Source organism: Ostrea edulis, chromosome 1 (genome assembly GCF_947568905.1).
Source record: "Ostrea edulis chromosome 1, xbOstEdul1.1, whole genome shotgun sequence".
Taxonomy (NCBI): domain Eukaryota; kingdom Metazoa; phylum Mollusca; class Bivalvia; order Ostreida; family Ostreidae; genus Ostrea; species Ostrea edulis.
In genome coordinates this window covers 48,104,327-48,126,826 of record NC_079164.1, presented here as the reverse complement: position 1 = coordinate 48,126,826, position 22,500 = coordinate 48,104,327, and the positions used below count along the sequence as shown (strand labels likewise).

The window sequence follows — 22,500 nt, the reverse complement described above, 5'->3', positions numbered from 1 at the left end:
AGAATCTCACAGTTATAAATAAAATATATATTTACAGCCAATGGCAGCTGGCAGTGGTATCCCATATATCAAGGCGTACCTCAATGGAGTCAAGATTCCAGGATTGCTGACATTCCGAGCCTTTGTGGCCAAGACATTGGGTGTAGTCCTGTCCATTCTGGGGGGTCTGGCCTGTGGAAAGGTAATGCTGTGTTATTGTGTGTCAGTTTTTGATGTGTGTGTTTGATGGAGTTTGACTTCTTCTGCAAATTTTTAGGACTTGTCAGTTTGAATCATTTTCATCTTTCATAATTCCTTGTACAAATTAACATTCAAATTATCAAAGGTACATTTTTTGTCTATTCAGTTGCAAGATGGGATACAAGCATTTAAGCATCAACATTTGAGCTTTAATAATGAAATTTCATTCAAAGTAATCTAACATATATGCACCAAAAGATTACCTCAATTGATTTCAATTGACAATCCTGGAAATAGTTAGACATGTAGGTTTGGACAATATAATTGATAATTACCATATCTTTGGGATTATAGGTAAATTCTGTATTTACCATATCAACCAATTTAAGCTTTGTGCAGATGAAGAAAATTGGCTGTTGAATTTTGTGGATTTCACACATGCACATTGTAGAATTGCTCTGTTTTCAATAATTAAGTTAGGATATGATATTCATACATACATAATACATGCAGGCAGGGGGGCAGGCGGGCGGACGGACGGACAGACAGACACACACATATATATATATCAAAGTGTGATTTCTATCCAGAGTAAACAAACACTATAAATGGAAATCCAGAAAAAGTAGAAGATGAGATAGAAGAAGCTAAATTCTTAGCCGACTATAGGTTTATATGTAAAGATATTGGAATCCTGAGGGCAGTATGTACATTATCATACCAGTCTTCTAAGTCTTTTAGTGTTGACCTATCTAATTGATTGACTAATTTATTCATTTATAAACCAAACCTAGTTCAGCCTAAATGCACCATTATAATTATTGATTTCAGTGCTTGGGCATGTCCTTTTAGTTTGCAAATTCATTGGCCCCCTACCTAACAAATACACATCAATGTGTATTATGCTGGATTGATGTTAACTTCAATATCTGTCCAACAGTCCATCGATTCAAGTGAGTAGTCTTACGTGTCAAGAACTAACCTCTCACAACATACCTCCTACTGACAACATGGACCCTAGCCTTTCAACTGATATGCTTGCTCTGTAATGTCAACCACTGTCTAACAAAGTCCGCAAGCAAAATATCTTGCATGAATGTATGTATGGCGTTATGGTGCTGGATTCTGGCAGTTCAGAATAATTTTGATTGCATGAGATTAACCATGTCAAGTCATGTATTTGTCAGCAAGCTCTCTTATTCTCAATATTTGCCCATCAAAGTCAGTTTTAGTGTTTACATGTTATAAGAAGGTGAGTGGGTGGATCTAGAGGTAACCATTAAATGTTACAGTCTTTTTAGTTACTTAATCATAGACTTTAATTTCATATCATTATTGTAACATGAAACAGAACTGAAATGAAATCCAAAGTTTGGTCAATGTCCTTTCTTCACTATAAATGTGTGGTCAATATCAGTGTTACACATCAAATGTGTGGTCAATATCAGTGTTACACATCAAATGTGTGGTCAATATCAGTGTTACACATCAAATGTGTGGTCAATGTCACTTCTTCACTATAAATGTGTGGTCAAATTAGTGTTAATTATCAAATGTGTGGTCAATGTAAGCGTTACACATCAAATGTGTCGTCAATATTAGTGTTACACATCAAATGTGTGGTCAATATCAGTGTTACACATCAAATGTGTGGTCAATATCAGTGTTACTCATCAAGTGTGTGGTCAATATCAGTGTTACACATCAAATGTGTGGTCAATATCAGTGTTACACATCAAATATGTGGTCAATATCGGTGTTAATTATCAAATGTGTGGTCAATGTAAGCGTTACACATCAAATGTGTCGTCAATATTAGTGTTACACATCAAATGTGTGGTCAATATCAGTGTTACACATCAAATGTGTGGTCAATATCAGTGTTACTCATCAAATGTGTGGTCAATATCAGTGTTACACATCAAATGTGTGGTCAATATCAGTGTTACACATCAAATATGTGGTCAATATCGGTGTTAATTATCAAATGTGTGGTCAATATCAGTGTTACACATCAAATGTGTTGTCAATATTAGTGTTACACATCAAATGTATCGTCAATATTAGTGTTGCACCTCAAATGTGTGGTCAGTATCAGTGTTACACATCAAATGTGTTGTCAATATTAGTGTTACACATCAAATGTGTGGTCAATATTAGTGTTACACCTCAAGTGTGCCGTCAATATTAGTATTACACATCATTTGTGCCATCAATATTAGTGTTACACATCAAATGTATCGTCAATATTAGTATTACACATCAAATGTGTGGTCAATATCAGTGTTACACATCAAATGTGTTGTCAATATTAGTGTTACACATCAAATGTGTGGTCAGTATCAGTGTTACACATCAAATGTGTGGTCAATATTAGTGTTACGCATCAAATTTGTGGTCAATTTAGTGTTACACATCAAATGTATCGTCAATATTAGTGTTACACATGAAATGTGTGGTTGGTGTTGGTTCTCTTGAATATATTTGATGTTTCATAAGAATGCTAACCTCAGAGCAGTTTTCTTGTTTGATTTAATCTTCAATGAAAATACCAAAATGTAGTTCAAACTATCAGAAATGCCACTTGTAATAATAAAGCATGTAACCCTTCAGTCTACAATGTACCATTTTTCAGATAAAAAATATTTAAAAATTCATTTATACCACAAGCTGTTGGCAGATGAATTTCGATAAGCAGTGTAATAAGGAAAACAAACATCAATTATCAGTTTCAAAAAACATATATGAGGAAAACACCCAATTACTTCGCTGTAGGAAAGCATCTCTCAAATATAATTCTTATGAAATTAAGGCCTAACTGTATTTTGAAATCTGACTTATATAGATCTATTGCAATATTATTACTAGTCCAAAAAGTGCATGTGATCTTCAAGGGAATGCCTGTCATTTCTTTTTTTGTTTGTAATAAATACTTATTAAGTGCAAGATTTTCCATGATGGATAATTCATTATTTGTGAACAACATTTGTTTTACCAGGTATTTAAAAATGTGGAATGATAGATCTCTTTCAGGAGTGGAGATTATGAAGCTTTTCTGACATTGTCATTTTGATTTTGCTTCAAATTAATGTTCTAGCATTATTACAATTTAAGCGATAGACATTATGATGGTATTGGACTTCTCTGTCTATATTTTCCCACTTATGAATATTTTTATAGTTACTTGTACATTGTATGGATGGCATATACGTGATTGCGTTATTTAATGGAGATGCTTCTCTAAGTTTGTAACTTGTATCCAATCCTTTTGTCTAATTCGCAGTAAAATACGTTAAAATGAAATCTCCAAGTACTGGACTTGTTAAAATGAAATCTCCAGTCGCTGGACTTGGAGCTGACTATGAATTGTTTGTCAGAGAATTAATTGCTGGAGTTATCCTTTTGTGTCCACACAACATTGATAGCGCCATGGCATGCTGTATACATATTTTGAGCATGGGGATATTTGTATTCACCAGAATGCATGCTCTGCAGGATGCTGTTCTTGGGTTAGTAATTGGAATGGTTGTGGGTTGATTTAAAGCTGATTTTATCAATGAAAGGGTGTACGATAGAAGTTGTAACAGTAAGGAAAGCTACAGGAATATTTGGATAGACTTTATAAAGCAACCAATCTCAAAAACCTTTGTAGCTCGGAAGTCTTTTAAAACAGATTAGAGATGGGCCAAGACATGAGGATTCAAGTATTTATGAGACTGATAGAGGGACATGTTTGTTGTAGGAAGGGCCAATGGCACACTCGGGCAGCATCATAGCAGCAGGACTGGGACGGGGGAGGATCAATTTCTGTGGTGGGAAGTCTATTAGTGTGAGTACTGTCAGTACATAGAGAATGGAGGAATATTGATATATTTAACAATAAACTTAAAAAGTCCAGTGACCATATATATGAATACTTTACAAACATGTAATGTATATATGTTTCATAGTTCTATTCAGTCTTTCGAAACGATCATGAAATCCGAGATTTTGTGGCTGGAGGAGCTGCGTCTGGGGTGTCCTCAGCTTTCGGGGCCCCGATCGGGGGAACACTTTTCAGTTTAGAGGAAGCAGCTAGTTTTTGGAATCAAGATCTTACATGGAGAGTTGTAAGTGTGCATTTATTGCCTATAATATATAATTTCTTTACCCTGTTTATCCAAATCATCAAACACTTTGATACCTCTAGGTTCATCTGATTCAAACATATATGCAATATGTATTCAAGAATAAAGAAATACGATACACAGTGTACATGTAATTTCATCAGTTGATACTGATGATGAAATAAAGTAACATACAAGTATGATTTATGGTATTAAAATTATTTTTTTATTACTTTACAGTTTTTCTCCTCTATGGTCGCTTGTTTTGCCACAAACTTTTTAATCAGTGCCATAAATGGGGATCCAACCAAACTAACAGACCCTGGTCTCATCCGCTTTAATGCTTTCAAGTTTGTAAGTTGTCAGTTACATTCTGTTACATACATGTTGAACAGATTACCTTGTTTTTACATTAATGATTTTGAATACACTTTAATTTGTATGAGTCATAAAAATGTAAGCAAAAGGATATAATGCATAAATTGTACTCTGTAAGTCCAGCTTACACAGGACGATCTGATAGTCATTATATGACATAGCATTAAATGTTGCAATGGATTTCAAAACTTAATATTTGAATTGTATATCACAAAAACTAAATGAAACCATCTCCTTTTTTTATAGGATTTAAAGTTTGACCTGATTGAAATTCCATTTTTTATATTCATGGCAGTTGTAGGTAATGTAACATAGTGAATTTTTAAACAATTGAATATAATGATATGTTTGAATACAATGTGAATTTTTTAATCAATTAAATATAATAATATATTTAAATACTATGGCATTTAACAGCATAATATTTGATGAATTCTCTCATGTGATTCATGTTGTTAACATGCAAGTGCTAATCAAACAATCCTATTGCCTTTTCAGTGCAGATTAAATATAATTTTATATCAAAGAAAGCTTGATGTATAAAAGCTATCATTAAGTAGTGTGAATTCACAGCAGAGATTGATGTATTTTGAATGAATTCCAAACTAAACAAAGACTTTTTTACTAGGTGGGCTTTCTGGTGCTCTTTTTGTGGTGATGAATTACAAACTCACTGTGTTTAGAAAAAGGTAGATATTCAGCTCTCATATATTTTTTACATACATGTACCTTTATTCAGCATTGAAAAATGGAGAAATTCGAGTATGAAACTCTAATGATTCGGTGAATCTGTGTTATTGTGGAGTTTCCTGTTGGGTCACTCTTTCACTTGCTGTCTGTTTTGTAGATATTTGAACAAGAATTGGATCAAGGTTGTAGAAGCTGGACTAGTGGCAGTGGTGTCTGCAGCAGTTGCATTTGGGTTACTGGTGGGAATCAATGACTGTACAGATAAAGCCCCATTCGACAGCCATGCTGTCACTGCAGCTGTAAGTGGTGTCTGTAAATCAGTCAGTGGTCAGTAACTGACTCAGTAAGTGATGTCTGTAAATCAGTCAGTGGTCAGTAAGTGGTGTCTGTAAATCAGTCAGTGGTCAGTAACTGACTCAGTAAGTGATGTCTGTAAATCAGTCAGTGGTCAGTAAGTGGTGTCTGTAAATCAGTCAGTGGTCAGTAACTGACTCAGTATGTGAGGTCTGTAAATCAGTCAGTGGTCAGTAAGTGGTGTCTGTAAATCAGTCAGTGGTCAGTAACTGACACAATAAGTGATGTCTGTAAATCAGTTAGTGGTCAGTAAGTGGTGTCTGTAAATCAGTCAGTGGTCAGTAAGTGGTGTCTGTAAATCAGTTAGTGGTCAGTAAGTGGTGTCTGTAAATCAGTCAGTGATGTCTGTAAATCAGTCAGTGGCCAGTAAGTGGTGTTTTAATAAATCAGTCAGTGGTCAGTAAGTGGTGTTTTAATAAATCAGTCAGTGGTCAGTAAGTGGTGTCTGTAAATCAGTCATTGGTCAGTAAGTCATGTTTGTAAATCAGTTAGTGGTCAGTAACAGATTCAGTAAGTGGTGTCTATAAATCAGTCAGTGGTCAGTAACAGATTCAGTAAGTGGTGTCTGTAAATCACTCAGTGGTCAGTAAGTCATGTTTGTAAATCAGTCAGTGGTCAGTAACAGATTCAGTAAGTGGTGTCTGTAAATCACTCAGTGGTCAGTGACAGATTCAGTAAGTGGTGTCTGTAAATCAGTCAGTGGTCAGTAAGTGGTGTCTATAAATCAGTCAGTGGTCAGTGACAGATTCAGTAAGTGGTGTCTATAAATCAGTCAGTGGTCAGTAAGTGGTGTCTATAAATCAGTCAGTGGTCAGTAACAGATTCAGTAAGTGGTGTCTGTAAATCAGTCAGTGGTCAATAAGTGGTGTCTATAAATCACTCAGTGGTCAGTGACAGATTCAGTAAGTGGTGTCTGTAAATCAGTCAGTGGTCAGTAAGTGGTGTCTATAAATCAGTCAGTGGTCAGTAACAGATTCAGTAAGTGGTGTCTGTAAATCAGTCAGTGGTCAGTAAGTGGTGTCTATAAATCAGTCAGTGGTCAGTAACAGATTCAGTAAGTGGTGTCTATAAATCAGTCAGTGGTCAGTAACAGATTCAGTAAGTGGTGTCTGTAAATCAGTCAGTGGTCAGTAAGTGGTGTCTATAAATCAGTCAGTGGTCAGTAAGTGGTGTCTATAAATCAGTCAGTGGTCAGTAACAGATTCAGTATGTGGTGTCTGTAAATCAGTCAGTGGTCAGTAAGTGGTGTCTATAAATCAGTCAGTGGTCAGTAACAGATTCAGTAAGTGGTGTCTATAAATCAGTCAGTGGTCAGTAAGTGGTGTCTATAAATCAGTTAGTGGTCAGTAACAGATTCAGTAAGTGGTGTCTATAAATCAGTCAGTGGTCAGTAACAGATTCAGTATGTGGTGTCTGTAAATCAGTCAGTGGTCAGTAAGTGGTGTCTGTAAATCCATCAGTGGTCAGTAACAGATTCAGTAAGTCAGAGAGTTCTCAGACACTGACACAGCAGTAGTAAGTGATATCCTTGAATTAGACTCTTTTTAACAGGGCTGAATTATTGGTAATACTCTGAATATTTCATAAATTACATTGTTAATGAAACTTTGCAGGTATACTGTACAGACAAGAAACACAACAGCTTGTCCACCTTATTTCTCACCACTCCAGAGGGGTGTCTTAAGGCCCTGCTTCACGACCCGTTTGGTGAGTTATCAGTTTAATTCAAAAGGGATGTCATAGCCCTAATTCATTACCAGTTTTTAGTGAGTTATATTACATGCAGGAATATAGTATGTGGTTGTTTACAGATTTCATTTGCTGTAGTCACTCTCCTTAGGGTTCGTTAATCTTTTTTTTTTTCACTTTGCATGTCTAGTGAATTTGCAGAAATGTTAGTTCTAATGTGACCTGGCTGGGCGGAATGTTTAGTGAACTACCACTTTATAAAATTTATGTCTATGAATTTCATTTCATCATTATATTTTGATAAGGATATTTCATAGGTATTTTCTGTGTCGTAGGCCATTTCATATTGCAAATAATGAATACATGTATCTACCGGTACTATGAAAAATTGATGTATCTTTTGTAAATGTACAAACAATTGATTATTCAGAGATGTGTAGAGTTGAGTACCAGTATTGTGATACTGTATGGTGTGCCTGTAATTGCAGAGAGTCATAATCCAGCCAGTCTAGTTGCATTTGTCCTGATTTTCTTTGTACTTGGGGTGTGGACGTATGGTCTAAGTGTGTCCAGTGGTGTTTTTATCCCCTCGCTGGCTATTGGTGCTGCCTGGGGGAGGCTAATTGGTATTGGAGTAGCCTACATGATGCCAGACAACCCTAACCTGGTAAGCGATCACTGTTTTGTGCAGTTCTTAGATTTTTTGTGTAGTAGGTGGAATTCAGCTACTAGTATAACTGATCTGTTTTCATCTTTATTTCAATGTGAAACTCCTCAATACCTGCCCCTCTGAAAAACTAACTCCCTATCCCCCTCCACCCCTTTTAAATCGGTTGTAATACTAGGCACATCACCACCCCCCCCCCCCCCTTTTAAAGATTTACTGTTAACAAACAAAAGGAAATACTTTCTCACAAAACCAGCAACTGTTTAGTGATTTTGTTAGAAGCAACATATTTGATATCCCCATGGCTGGAGGTGTTAATTTCTGATGCATGGTCCACATTTGCATTCCTCCTTCTGTTTGTTTATCCCAGATAACATAATAAGTGAAAAGATAAATTTAATATGTGACTGTTGGATTTGCTTATTTTTTAATGTCAATATTCACAATTTTTTTTTTTTATGTCAATGTTCACAAATATTTTGTAATAATTAATCCATGTAGATCCCAAATATTTTAAAAGATGTAATGCATCACTCTGTGAAACTAAACATGAATGGTGTAAACATTATTTAACGTTATAGACCTCATGGTATCTTAGATTTCCTATGTAACTAGATTCATAATGAATTTTAAAAGAATATCCAGTAGAATTAAAAGAATAATAAACGTATGATAAATTGAGAAGGAATCGCTGTCTACCAAATGAATCGCTGTGTGCAATTCCGTTTTTAATGTTTACATTTTTAGTTAAAGGGGCATGGACATGGTTGAGCTGAAAATTTAATTTTTCCATTTTTATTGTTTACAGTGCTTAACTAACGTATTTCTAATGGCCAACCAAAATTTGAATATCAGTTTTTGAGTTACAAGTGAGATACAGCACTCACAATTCTTTGTAATGTAAACAAATATCATGCCATGTTTTTGCTTACATATAGATTGCTCGATAGAAAATAGCATGTTTAAAACAAAATAAGATGTGCCAAACACCAGAAATTATGTTCAGAATTAACTTGTAAATTGAAAAATCAGCTTTAAACAAAATACTTTAACAAAAACATTGCATGAGCCTTGTTTACATAAAAAATTGTGAGCTCTGTATCTCCCATGTACCTCGATAACTGATATTCAAATTTTTGCTGATCATTAGAAATGCCTTAGTTAGGCAATTTAAACATTAAAAATGGAAATCAAATATATTTTTTTTTAGCTCAAATCATATCCATGCCCCTTTAAGTCAACTTGGAAATCTATTTCTGAAATGGAATATTTTTCATTACTGCTTTATGCAATCAGGAATTATTGAAAAGAGCATTAATAGTTGCTGCATGTTAGAGACATACATTGTTAAAATATTATGTTATTTATAATTCTGATTATGATCAGTAAAATATCTTTTAAATTGCACGCATAAGAAGTCTTGGTAAGATTTCTTAAAATTCATGTCAGCAATCATCAAAAGAAAATCAATAGCAATGCAGATGGTGAACAGTATAAGCTTTAGATAAGGGACACAACTCCTTCAGTTGTCAATTTTCAGTAAACCAGCCACCCATTTAATCAATCTGACAGCTTGCCGGTAGGAAGGGGTTTCACTGTATAAAAGGCTTTTAAGACTGCTTGTATGTATAGGGTTATATTCTATTATCTTTTCACTTTTCTGATGTGATATTGCTGAATTGCGTAATTGTAGTTGAAAATAATGTTTAAAAAACATTGTATATCCATTGTATTTTTGTGTGGAATATGATCTTTTGCTCCTGGCTTCATATGAATTTTGAGTAGACAGGAATCTAAGTAGTGTTTACAAATAAGAGAAAATCTTTATTGTGAGATTACTTTCCTGTAAATTTTCTGATGAGATACAGCTTATTATGCTAGTGAAACAATGGAACTTGAATTTCATGTGGGTTAATTTTGTTACATAGCATGTGCATTTTTTGCACAAAGACTGTTTTAATAACATAATCACTAGAGTTGTCTTACCTATGTGCAAAAGAAGATTCATCTCCCCTCCCTCATCCCTACAAAATGTGAGGAATTTAGGAATCGCGTTATATACCTGCCTGTCAACTTCTGAAATTCAAAGAGTGTTAGATCATAATTGAGTGAGAGGACCAGAGGATTTGTTTTGATCCCAGACCACAGTGATTTAGGAAATAAGATTAAAGCCTTCCTCAACAAAGCTTTTCTGATTAAGACTTGTCTGATGTCACTGCAAACTTTTCACATTTTTCAACTTTATCTCATGAACCATATATGGTCTTCTCCACTTATATTGAAGTTGCTTGTATTGAAGTATCTGTTATATTTAAGTAAAAATAAATCCCCAGTAACATAGTTCAACATTGATTACTATTTATTGGTTTGAAGAAGCTTCTGTATACAATGGAGATTTAAGTTTGTTTAAACTCCCTGGAGACAGGGTGGGGTCATAGGTGGGGGTCTTGCAAATCTACTCAAAACCACAAGAATACATTTTCATGGTCATAACTTGGAAGATTGCATAAAAATATTCCCATTAAGAACCACAAGGGTATGTCAAATTACTATTCCAGAGTCCACATGTAGAGTAGACTCAAGTTCATGTTCCACAAGCCAAGAGTGGGACCATAACTGGGATTAAATGTTTTACATGGGGAAAGTGCAACTGTCTGGGTGAGCATTGTGGCCCTTAGGCCTCTTATTTTTGTCATGCTTTGAGATACTGATATGAAAATTCCTGTATTCCTGCTTATTAATAAAGAACTACAGAACATATTTGAATAATTGCTGTTGACCCCTTTTATAGAACTTACAGCCTTTTTGCACATTACATTTTCCACACCTTTTTAGGTTGTGCTTTGAGGTATTGGTATAAAAGTCACAATTTAGCTTTCTAGAAAATGAATTATTGACGAGTAAACTGGGTGAATTTCAATACGATTGACCCACTTTTATAAAAGCTAGGACCTTTATACAAGATTTGTTTCTGGATGGGGGAAATTGTTTTTAGAGGACACATATTGTTTTAGCAATAGAAACTCCAAATACTTGTTTGTTACAAAATGTCAGTATGCAATATTTTACACATTTTGGGCGTGTCTCATGAGGTATTAGTCTCTTTAAGTCAGTCCAGTTACCATATCTTGGAAACAAATACTTTAGGATGTCAATTTCTTCTCTGTAGCAAGTTGTATTTCAGCATTACCTATTAGTGATGTTTCAATTGTATGTTGTTATGTATTACTGATTAAGAAAGATGTCAATTGACATACAAGATGACATAACTATAGTTACTGTACACATAAGGCAGCCAATAGCACGCTGATCAAGGTAAGGTCATGATCTTATATAGCAGTTTCTCTTCATTGGTTTATTTTCCTGTATGAAAAAAATGTAACAATTTGTTACTGTGAATCCTTATTGAGGATTTTAGAAACTGTCCCAATTGTTTTTTAGGATAGAGCAGTTACCAGGGGTTTAATCATGCTGTGAGATTGTTTCTATCAGTTAATGCTCCTGTCTACATAGATTTTAAAGTTTGAATGTATAAAGTGGCTAGTGTAGATAGGAAAGACATACTTTTTGAATTTTTTATTGTAAATAGATAACCAATATAAATTTATAGTGCAAAGATGGTATGATGATTATTCTTAGAAAAAATTAATTACTTGGCTCTAAGGCCAACGTGGTAAAAAATAAATGAAAGGGGCAGGTTTTTTTTTTCTTTTATCAGATAATAAAAAAAACGATGAATTATTTTTTTTTAAATGCTTTTTTTTTTTAAATTCAAAACTCACGACTTTTAAACAGTTTCAGCATAGAGCAAGCATCAGAAAAACCTCCCACAATATGCCATGGTTAATCAAAACATGTGTTGACCTCATGAAAATCCTATAAATGTATAATACATTTTACTAGCTAGTGTATGCTTATAAAAAAAAATCAATATAGGCTCAGCAAAATATACAGAGAAAGGAAATTTTTTTGAAATTTGAAAATAGAACAAGGAGACAAACTGCTACATAAGATGCTCCAGTTTATACTGCAAAACATAACTGTTGCTAATGTGTTGATATGGGACTTCTAAAACAAGACCAGTGCTTGTGCATGAAAGTGCTGCTTAAGTATGGAATACTTCTTTGCATAGATGCAGTGCAGTGAAAATGTGTTAGTTGTAAAGCAGATTAGCCACTAATATTCTTGTGTTGTTGATGGGGAACATAATTAAAAAAATGGTCTGTTGTTTGGAAGTGTTTGGAAATTATATATGTTTTTAATGGGACAGACTAACCAACTTGTTGAATTGTAATGAAAATGTGCATCATAATGATGAGTTGTTGCAAGAAGCTGAAGTACATTTGTCGCTGATTTTTTACACACACACACCCCCCCCCCCCCCCCACCCACTCAAGTCCATGCCCATAGTACCAGTTGATGTGGTGCTTTTGTGGCTTCATTGATGTTGTGTTCTGAGAAGGTGCGTAATCTTTCTCATTTACATGGAACCCAGTGATAGCAGATAAGGGATTGCTTGGCTTCGCCTCAATCAACAATGGTTTTTCGCAGGTTGATAATTTTACGTTACCTTACAAGACATGTAATATTTTGATATTGTCTTTTTGTCCTTCCCACTGTATTTAGGTATGTACGATGTTGCTTGTGTCTTATTTAAAGCTGCTGTATTTTCTCATAGATTTTGTATTATTTTTTTGTATTTGTTAACGAGTTCATTTTTAAAGCTTTCATGGTTGTAGTTTCCGTTGTTATTTTCTGTTTCTCACTTACCTTTTTGTACTTACCTTTTTGTTATGACTATTCTTTGATGGATGCTTCTTCAAATATTGATATCAAGCACAACTATAAATGAATGTTTAGACTTTATGAAAAATCTGAGTTGACTGTAGAAAATGACAGTCGTACTTGATTGATCTTGTTGTATGATAATTTCATTATTACTGTGTCAGTATGATTAAACACTCAGTCTTATTCCAATCTTTGCATTATGATCTTTTTAAAATATTTAGCATGATATAGGCATTCTACAATTTTAAAAAGTTTCTCATTCTGCAAGTAGAAATTGACAATATATACAGTCTAACACTATTGTAGCGAACCTTCAGGGCCAGTGAAAAACAGTTTGTTATAACAAAACTTCATTATATCCAATACAAATTTTCATTGTTTTCATTGTATAGTGGAATAAATATCACTTCGCTATAAGCATCAATTCGTTGTAAGCAAGCATATTTTTTATAAGTGTGTTTTACTGTATATTGAATTAGAAAAAATGTATTGTAGTTTTGGATATTTTGGACAGTATATACATGATATAGAGTAATTTCTCTTTTGATGACATTATTAACATCAGATTTTTTTAAAAAAAATTGATAGCAGCTAGATGTGGGCAAGTTTGCGCTGATCGGGGCAGCCAGCCAGCTAGGTGGGATTCTACGGACCACCATCAGTCTGACTGTTATAATTGTGGAATGTACAGATGATATCTCCTTTGGACTTCCTATCATGATTGTCTTGATGATCTCCAAGTGGGTGGGAGATTTCATCACCACTGTAAGTCTACATGAAGACTTTGATTTTCATATTGACAATGTATGGAAAAATCTAAGATGATGGATTATAAATTTTGAGTCCTTCATTCCTGATTGGCAGGAGTTTATTTTATCTCAGTGTTAATTTTTTAATGACAGGGTTTGTATGACATGAATGTGGAGGTGATGGGAATCCCCACGTTACCTTTTGAGTCTCCTCCACTATGTGAGGACCTGAGGGCAAGGTAAGTCCACTAGATTTTGTACGACTGTGAAATCATTTAAATTCCTGGCACTCAATTTTCGTGGATTGTTTAGATTTAAAAGTTTCGTTGAGATGTTATTTCATGGATATGGTTTCTCTACAGTGAAACATGAAATATTTTGAGTGTTTCATTGTGGTTTCAAATTCATAAGATACAGGTTTCCATGAAATCCTCGAAAACTGAACCCCCACAAAATCTAATGATTCCACATTATGTATAAATGGCATACTACCATGCAATTGAATCTTCCCCTTTTTAGTTTTTACCTTATGCTAAGTTTCCACCATCACAATTTGCGGCACAATTGAAATCGTGATCTTAGTCGTGGATAATATCTTGGCGTCAATCATGACAATCGTGCTAATCATAGAAAATTCTTCGACTGTCAAAATATTTTCTACGATCAACACGATTAATTTTCAGTTCTTATAATCCTGGTTTTCAGTTATTTCGGGTACCCGTTGCAGCCCTAATGTATATATACCTGTTGGGGTCCAATCATATACCTCAAACAGTGATCATCTTCTCATCTTTGATCCTGATCAGGAAAGACATCACAATCACAATCGTATCCCAACATAGCTCATCGGTTCGTGATTAACTTATTGTAACGTATCTGCACATACATGATTGTTTCAAATCGGGAACCTGGATATTGATGATCGTGTGAGATCGAGGTCCAAATGTGAACTTAATAAGGACAATCTTATCAGATGTATGTGATCGTATCTGAACGGGGGTGTTCAGATCGTGACCCATCATATCACCTGAAACTTACCTATTATTACATATAAAGCACAACAAATCATATAAGAAGGGATTAACTCGCATCATCTCATATCAAAACCTGAAATTCCACAAAACTTCCGCTATCAGCTACAAATGGTTAATTGTGGCATTCATAACATAACGGATCACATAACAGTGGGAACCAGGCATTACCCAAGATAAAAGGAGTTTGAAGTTTTACATCTAGTAAGAATAAGTAGAACAATTCTTTAAAAAAGTTTCCATTCAAGGACCACATTGCTAGAATTTGAAAATAACTTCAAATGGTGTAGATTTAAATTTGTAATGTTCAAACAACGACCCCTGCAGTTAGGACAGGTTTGAAGTTTTACATAGGAAATTCATGTGTCATGAGTGCTCTAATCTTTTTTGTTGTAGTGATGTTATGAGTGCTCTAATCTTTTTTGTTGTAGTGATGTTATGAGTGTTCTGATCTCTTCTGTTGTAGTGATGTTTTGAGTGCTCTGATCTCTTCTGTTGTAGTGATGTTATGAGTGCTCTGATCTCTTCTGTTGTAGTGATGTTATGAGTGTTCTGACCTCTTCTGTAGTAGTGATGTTATGAGTGTTCTGATCTCTTCTGTTGTAGTGATGGTATGAGTGTTCTGATCTCTTCTATAGTAGTGATGTTATGAGTGCTCTGATCTCTTCTGTTGTAGTGATGTTATGAGTATTCTGATCTCTTCTGTAGTAGTGATGTTATGAGTGCTCTGACCTCTTCTGTTGTAGTGATGTTATGAGTGCTTTGATCTCTTCTGTTGTAGTGATGTTATGAGTGTTCTGACCTCTTCTGTAGTAGTGATGTTATGAGTATTCTGATTTCTTCTGTTGTAGTGATGTTATAAGTGCTCCGATTTCTTCTGTTGTAGTGATGTTATGAGTGCTCCGATCTCTTCTGTTGTAGTGATATTATGAGTGTTCCGATCTCTTCTGTTGTAGTGATGTTATGAGTGCTCTGATCTCCTCTGTAGTAGTGATGTTATGAGTGCTCCAATCTCTTCTGTTGTAGTGATGTTATGAGTGTTCTGATCTCTTCTGTTGTAGTGATGTTATGAGTATTCTGATCTCTTCTATAGTAGTGATGTTATGAGTGCTCCAATCTCTTCTGTTGTAGTGATGTTATGAGTGCTTTGATTTCTTCTGTAGTAGTGATGTTATGAGTGCTTTGATCTCTTCTGTTGTAGTGATGTTATGAGTGTTCTGATCTCTTCTGTTGTAGTGATGTTATGAGTGCTCCACTTGCCACATTTAAGACAAAGGAGAAAGTAGAAACTGTGTATGAGATGCTGAAGGATGAGACTTTTTGTGGATTCCCGGTCATTGAAGACGATTCTTTGGTCAGTATCAGCATTCTAGCAGTTCAACAGCAAACAATTTATCATTTTTAAAAAAAAAAAGTTTGCAATCAAAGTAAGCATTTTTTTCGGAAAAATTAATTTATGATCTTTTATAAGATGTTACATTTTATAAAATGTTGATATACATGTACTAACTACTGTTTTGGTGAATGAGAGGTATATTTGTCAATATCTGTTCATTCATACAGACTACAGGAAAAGGCAAGTTAAAGGGACTTATTCTCAGGAGTCAACTACTAGTTCTACTGAAGAAAAAGGTTTGTTTTACACATCCAGAATCAAGGCTACAATTCATATTTCCCCTTTGTAAATGTTGTTAGGGAATAACATTTTGAAACTTTCAAAGTTTTAATTTTTTTATGTAAATGTCACAGATCATGATAGTAATAGCTCAATTTGTTGGCAGATATTCTGTCCTGAGGGTCAGGTACCACCTCGGAATATTACCATTAAAGACTTCCGGGATTTCTACCCAGTTTATCTCAAAGTGTCAGTAAGTAATCTACATCTGTTGTTCTCAATGTGTTAGTAAGTATTTTACGTCTTTGGTCCTATACAAGAGAATAAAGATATCATGCAGTGCAGTTATCATGGATTTCCAGATCTGTTCCAGTTTTCACCTCAGTTTTCTATGGAAAATAAAAAACTGAGATCTTGTTTATAGAATCTGTTAAACATTATATTTACTCATCCATTGTATTCCTCAGGAAATCGACTTATCAGATGAAGAGAAGAGCTACGTAATAGATCTTAAGCCCTACTATAACCCCTCACCCTATACTGTGGAGAAGAAATTCTCTCTGTCACGGGTATTCAACCTGTTCCGAGGACTGGGACTCCGACATCTCATTGTGACAGATGAGAAAAATGTGGTAGGTGTACATCTTCAAAAGGACCAGGGGTACCTGGTTGTGTATGGTCATAAACAGTTTATACATTGTTTTAGAAATTTTATTTGTAGTAATACTCATTAAGAATAGTCAGTAACTACTAGTCAGTGTTAAATCTAAAGCAAACTAACATGGCGCCATGCCATTTTTAATTGCACTATGCCCTTTTTTCTCTATAAAATTCTTAAAATATTTGTTATTTAAATATATATAAACAATTGTTCTTTATTTCACAAAGTTGATTGAAAAGTTTAAAATTAAGGCAGCATGTATTAACTTTTAAAGAGGCTAAATGATCATTCTATTACTATCATAGTATGATACAATGAAAGTGCCCCGAAATTGTCTTGCCGCGATGAAAAGTGCCCTTTTGAACATACAATATGTGTGCCCTCTCTAAATCCTAGATTTAACACTAAACCATTGTATGTATTTACCTGAGAAAGGTATTAAATCAACTGAACCAAAGTGATACTGCTACAACATAGTCTTGTGCATTTGGTCTGATGTCATATTTTATATTGCCAAGAGATGCTTCCATGTTACTTTTGAACATAAATTGAGCAATTTTTGGCAAGTGCAATATTGATATCATGTATTTACATGTTGATAACCATGATATGTTGTAAATGTCTTGAAATCAAAGTGATATTTGACATCAAAATCTTCAATAGAACTCTTCCTTTATCAAATTTTGCCAACACTTAGATACACGCTAGCTTACTAGCACAACACAGTATTTTGTTACTAGTATCTGCCGGCTTCCTATTCATTTTAAGTTGACAATTGCCTCACACATATAAGCACAGATACTTTATATATATACATAAACACGACTGAAGGAGACCGGTAACACGATTGAAATATTTCAAGAAAGTGTTTGGAGCTTTTCTTACATGTAATATAATACATATAAAAGTAATAATATACACACACTAGCAGATATTGTATATATATTAGGGCTGGGTATCGTTTGGAAAATTTCGATATGATACGCATTGCAATACAGAGAGATGATATCCGATACGTATTGACGATACAATCTATGTACATTTACACTTAATTTTGAGGATTAAAATGATTAAATAATAAATAAAGCGTCACCTATTCTTTTTGTTTCATTTGCATATAGTGTTAGCTTATCATAAAAGACATCATGCATGGAATTATTATCTATTTGCTTTTATCAATATTGTTAACATAATTTTCTCTTCATGAAAACAAGGGCATATTCACACTCTCTGGCTGATACAATATCTCCCGCTCTAAGTCTAAGGCAGCAGAGGAAATTATTTTCAGGATGAATATTCACAAATGAATTATAACTTTATTTATTTGTTCAAATATTTCTTCATACAAAAATTGCGACTGCAGATCACTTTTGACTCTGATCACTACATACATCATTCATCGATAGATTTCTCGCCATTTTTCCGACAGTAAACTTTATGATGTCATCGCAAATGTGTTGTTAAATTACTTGTACCACCAGGGCTTACGACCTCTGTTCCACAAACGTTACACTTTGTTTTTTTTCAAGCTACAAATACGTAAAATTTGAAAACTGAGACCACGGTACCGTCTCCACGCGCACACTTTCGACACATGTTTGCGTTGTATGCAGTCATGGAGCAAATGATATTTAGACAGTTCGTTCGTATATTTTCAATTTATTTGTTAACTCGTTCATGAAATCTCGCTCTTAAAACCACTCTTAATATATCAAACAATACGGGACTCGCTGTATCGGTTATCGTATTGCTAAAAGATATTGATGTATATCGATAATCGATTTATTGATCCAGCCCTAATATATATACTGGGCGTATTATATAATAGTAATAATACACACTCACAGTTGAACTTAGTATCTTAAACATCAATATCTTGAATACCATGGATATGCTGAAGTGAATTGGAAGTCCCAACTTCATTATCTTTATGTATTTTATCCTCAATATCTCTAACCCTCAGATATCTCAAAAATTTTCTTGGCACCGTCGAGTTCTAGATAATGTGGTTTGACTGTATATATATTGAGGGCCAGTGACAAATTCAATTAGGATTATGTGACACTGTAGTTAAGTGAATGATGGTCTATTGGCTTGAAGGTCAAACATCAAGGTCAGAAAAAGAGTGTATACCATAATAGCTAGGGCATTGTTCAACCAGCAGACAGAAAGACACTTCTAAATAGAGCATCAGGTCAAAGGTCAATGTCACAGTAGTACCTAATTGATTGTTGAAGCTTACAGCTTGTCCTGTATGCTTAGTACAATTTGTAGTGGATGACCATGCCAATGGCTCCCCAAATATAAGTTGCATATTGTTGAAAAGTGTAAAATTGACACACCTGTTAAAAAACAATTAATCACACAATGTTTCTTTTGGCACAGTCTGTTGATATAATCACATGATGTTTCTTTTGGTACAATCTGTGGATATGATCTTTTGGTAGCCTACAGTCTGTTGGTATAATCACACGATGTTTCTTTTGGCACAGTCTGTTGATATAATCACACAATGTTTCTTTTGGTACAATCTGTGGATATGATCTTTCGGTAGCCTACAATCTGTTGGTATAATCAAGATATTTCTTTTGGTACAGCCTGTGGGTATAGTGACAAGGAAAGACTTGGCCAAATTCAGAGTGGGCTCCAAGAGAGGACTAGTGAAAATAGAGCAGCTTAAAATCCAGGACAAATGAGAGATTGGTGTCTGTAGCTACTAGTGCAGGGGTCTAGATAAAGCCCATGTGTAGAGAACAAACCTATATCTGACGTAGAGCTAGATATGCTGTGGTAGTGTTCAATGTTCTCAGGGGACCGGGCACACTGATCTCCCAACTCCAGAATTCCACATCAGCTGGCGGGTCACCATCTTTAACTTCACGTCAGCTAGTGGATCATCAGCTGTCTTCTTTAACTTGCAAATTCATTTGTTTTTAAATGATGCATTTTATATGTTTATGTTATCTATGCAATTGTGGAATTTATTGCTCTATTGATGATTGTGTTTGCTAGTTTGAAATATAATGGAAGATAAACTACATTCCATGTTGTAACATGTGCTATGTATATGAATTTATATTGTAACAGAGTAAGATAGTGTTTGGAGCGTAACTCTATGCATTCCATAAGGATCGTTAATTAAATATTGTCTTTGTTAACCCACAAGCAGCAGGCTTCTGTTTAAAAAAATGCATCATGTAATTGCAGGGTAATAAACTTAAAAGTTCAAGAGATTATACACCTGATTGTTGACAAATATTTACATGGCTTAAATCATGATCCATGACAGTTTTTTAATTATTACGTTGTTTAGTTGTTAAATAGAGAAATCTAGCAATACAGTTGTGTAGCTGTGCAAGCACGTACTGTTGTAGCCAGTGAAATCTGTTTTTATTATATGGTTGATACTATTTTACATAATGGGTATTCTAATGCCATATATAAACAATTTGTGCCAAACATTTTCACTGTTTTACCTGTTCAATGTGCAAGATTTTAGGTTGACAGTTTCTCGGTTGGTAATGTATAGTGCAGTGTTTCCCATTATCGTATTTGTTAACGGTGTTTAAATTTTTACATATTATGTTGAGCTGCAAGGATGAAGGGGAATAGACACAGTCTATCACTCAGTCCTGAATGTTGTTTAAATCAAATATATTTTTCAGAAACCAATTCCATTCCTCAGTACGGTTTGATTATTGTGAAACCTAGTCAATGTTTACTGATAGGTACTGTATACATGCATTTTTGCAGTTGTTGCTTTTTACCAATCTGTGATAAACTGTAATGATGTTGCCTTCAAAAGTGAACAAATCCTAGACGCAATTTTAATTATTTTTGTCTTATTTACCTTGTATCCAGTTTGACCATAAACACTGTACCCAAGAAAAATTGTTTGCCAATTATTCCCCATTTAAAAAAAAGTGAAATTCATGTATCTGTTTGACCTTCTATTGGTTTTATTACCGTTTTATTGTGCATCACACAAATGGCATGTATATCCAACAACAAATGTGACCCTATGTTTTCTCCCTATGAACAAAGAATTGATAATCCACCTGTTGTTTTAAGTTAATTTGGTTTGATTTAATATAATTTTGTTGTTTCATATACCTGCAAACAAATTTTACCTACATTTTGTAAGAAATGTCATCAGTGGTAATAAAAGTGTTCCTGAGGATGCATTTCTCATGTTTTTGGAGTGAATCTGCAGGTTTTTCACTTATATTTAGAGTAACTGAATGCTAGGATTGACAAAGGCCATTTTAGCCTAAAATTTGAATGTTCATTAATCTACAGGGACTAAGCCTGTTTTAGGCCCGAACTCCGTGATACCATAATTCAGAGTTTGGGCCCAAAAGGGGCTTAGCCCCTGTGAAGTAATCTATAAATTCTGTCATTTCTAGATGAGACAGTCAGAAACAAAGAATTAGAATTCATAGCCCCAATACTGATTTCTATTTTTGAATATTACATTACATGTCGAGATGCGAGGCAGTTTTATTAGGTTATCCCAAGTCGCTCTGTGACCTTTTGTAATTGATCCGACTCTGTGGCCGGGCTAGATGGAATGTTATATCATTAATGATGACGATTGGTTTTTTATATAGCGCTTTTCCAGCGTATGCTGCTCAAAGCACTTTACAACACATTATTACCCCCGCAGGCCTTATGTATATCAATCTAGAACTTTCTCAGCTTCCTGGGAAGCATACAGTGCAAGCTGCTGTTACAGGCGCTAGAGCACTAACATTCTAACAATATCTTTCACGGTCTATAGCCAGGTACCCCTTTTATACTAGGGTGGAGTGAGGAAATTTGTGTAAAGTGCCTTTCCCAAGGACACAACGATGGCCCTGCTGCGGCCAGGACTCGAACCCATGACTTTTCAGTCGAGAGTCTGACAGCCTAACCACTAGGCCACTGACGCCATTAAAGTGATAATGTCCTAAGGACCTGGTTTAATAATAGAATGAGTCCCTTATACCCGCAATGTAGCAAAATAGAAACTGTACTGCACTTGGTATACGTTTCTGTAAAATGTCACATATTAATATACAACCAAAAAAAAAGATACCTTCACAACTGCATAACTTCCATTTTAATTAGCATAGAAAGAAAACTAAAACATAAAGTTTGAATATTTCGCTGTGTACAGCTTCCATGTTAACAGAATTTGTCATTACATAAGCGAACAGCTCCCATATATGGAGATATGACCTTTTACGGAAAATGTTTTACTATACCATTATTTTACAGGAAAATTATTTTATAGTTTCAATAAACACTGTAAATTAGGAAGTGTAAGTTAAGTCAACATTGCAGCGTCAAATTAAGGTTTAATTTTCTTTTTATGCTTTCCTTAGGCTTGAATGAAAAAAATTAACCAGTTTGCACTGGCAAACGCATCTTTTCCCTCTAGCACTGCAGAGATTATTTCTGCCTGTTCGTCTCTCAATTCTGTGGCCACTGCACATTGTACTCTTCGTCTTCAAGCTCTTTGCAAAAGGTATGCTTCTCTGTTTTCTGTACATGATAGTGGGCGGTTCTTCATTGAGCATTTGTTTTCGAAAACAGCAGGGTGTTCTGATG

General features: G+C 34.7%; 1 protein-coding gene across 12 annotated transcripts in view; it reads left to right on the top strand.

Moving 5' to 3' along the window:
- LOC125651974 (H(+)/Cl(-) exchange transporter 7-like) overlaps positions 1-21,086 on the top strand; it is a 65,004-nt gene extending 43,918 nt beyond the window's left edge. For 6 of the 12 annotated variants that reach the window (XM_048880853.2, XM_048880837.2, XM_048880872.2 and 3 more), the window contains 17 exons: positions 38-181; positions 3,923-4,009; positions 4,131-4,289; positions 4,527-4,640; positions 4,911-4,965; positions 5,293-5,353; positions 5,512-5,653; positions 7,322-7,415; positions 7,886-8,064; positions 11,356-11,379; positions 13,441-13,617; positions 13,755-13,840; positions 15,869-15,986; positions 16,196-16,264; positions 16,414-16,500; positions 16,715-16,879; positions 19,506-21,086. In XM_048880853.2, the coding sequence (XP_048736810.1) occupies positions 38-181; positions 3,923-4,009; positions 4,131-4,289; positions 4,527-4,640; positions 4,911-4,965; positions 5,293-5,353; positions 5,512-5,653; positions 7,322-7,415; positions 7,886-8,064; positions 11,356-11,379; positions 13,441-13,617; positions 13,755-13,840; positions 15,869-15,986; positions 16,196-16,264; positions 16,414-16,500; positions 16,715-16,879; positions 19,506-19,604 (1,860 nt within the window). In that variant the 3' untranslated portion in view covers positions 19,605-21,086. The remainder of the gene's footprint in view (positions 1-37; positions 182-3,922; positions 4,010-4,130; positions 4,290-4,526; positions 4,641-4,910; positions 4,966-5,292; positions 5,354-5,511; positions 5,654-7,321; positions 7,416-7,885; positions 8,065-11,355; positions 11,380-13,440; positions 13,618-13,754; positions 13,841-15,868; positions 15,987-16,195; positions 16,265-16,413; positions 16,501-16,714; positions 16,880-19,505) is intronic. The other 6 variants (XM_056152762.1, XM_048880846.2, XM_056152785.1 and 3 more) reach the window with 1 other exon arrangement.
- The last annotated feature ends 1,414 nt before the right edge of the window (positions 21,087-22,500 follow it).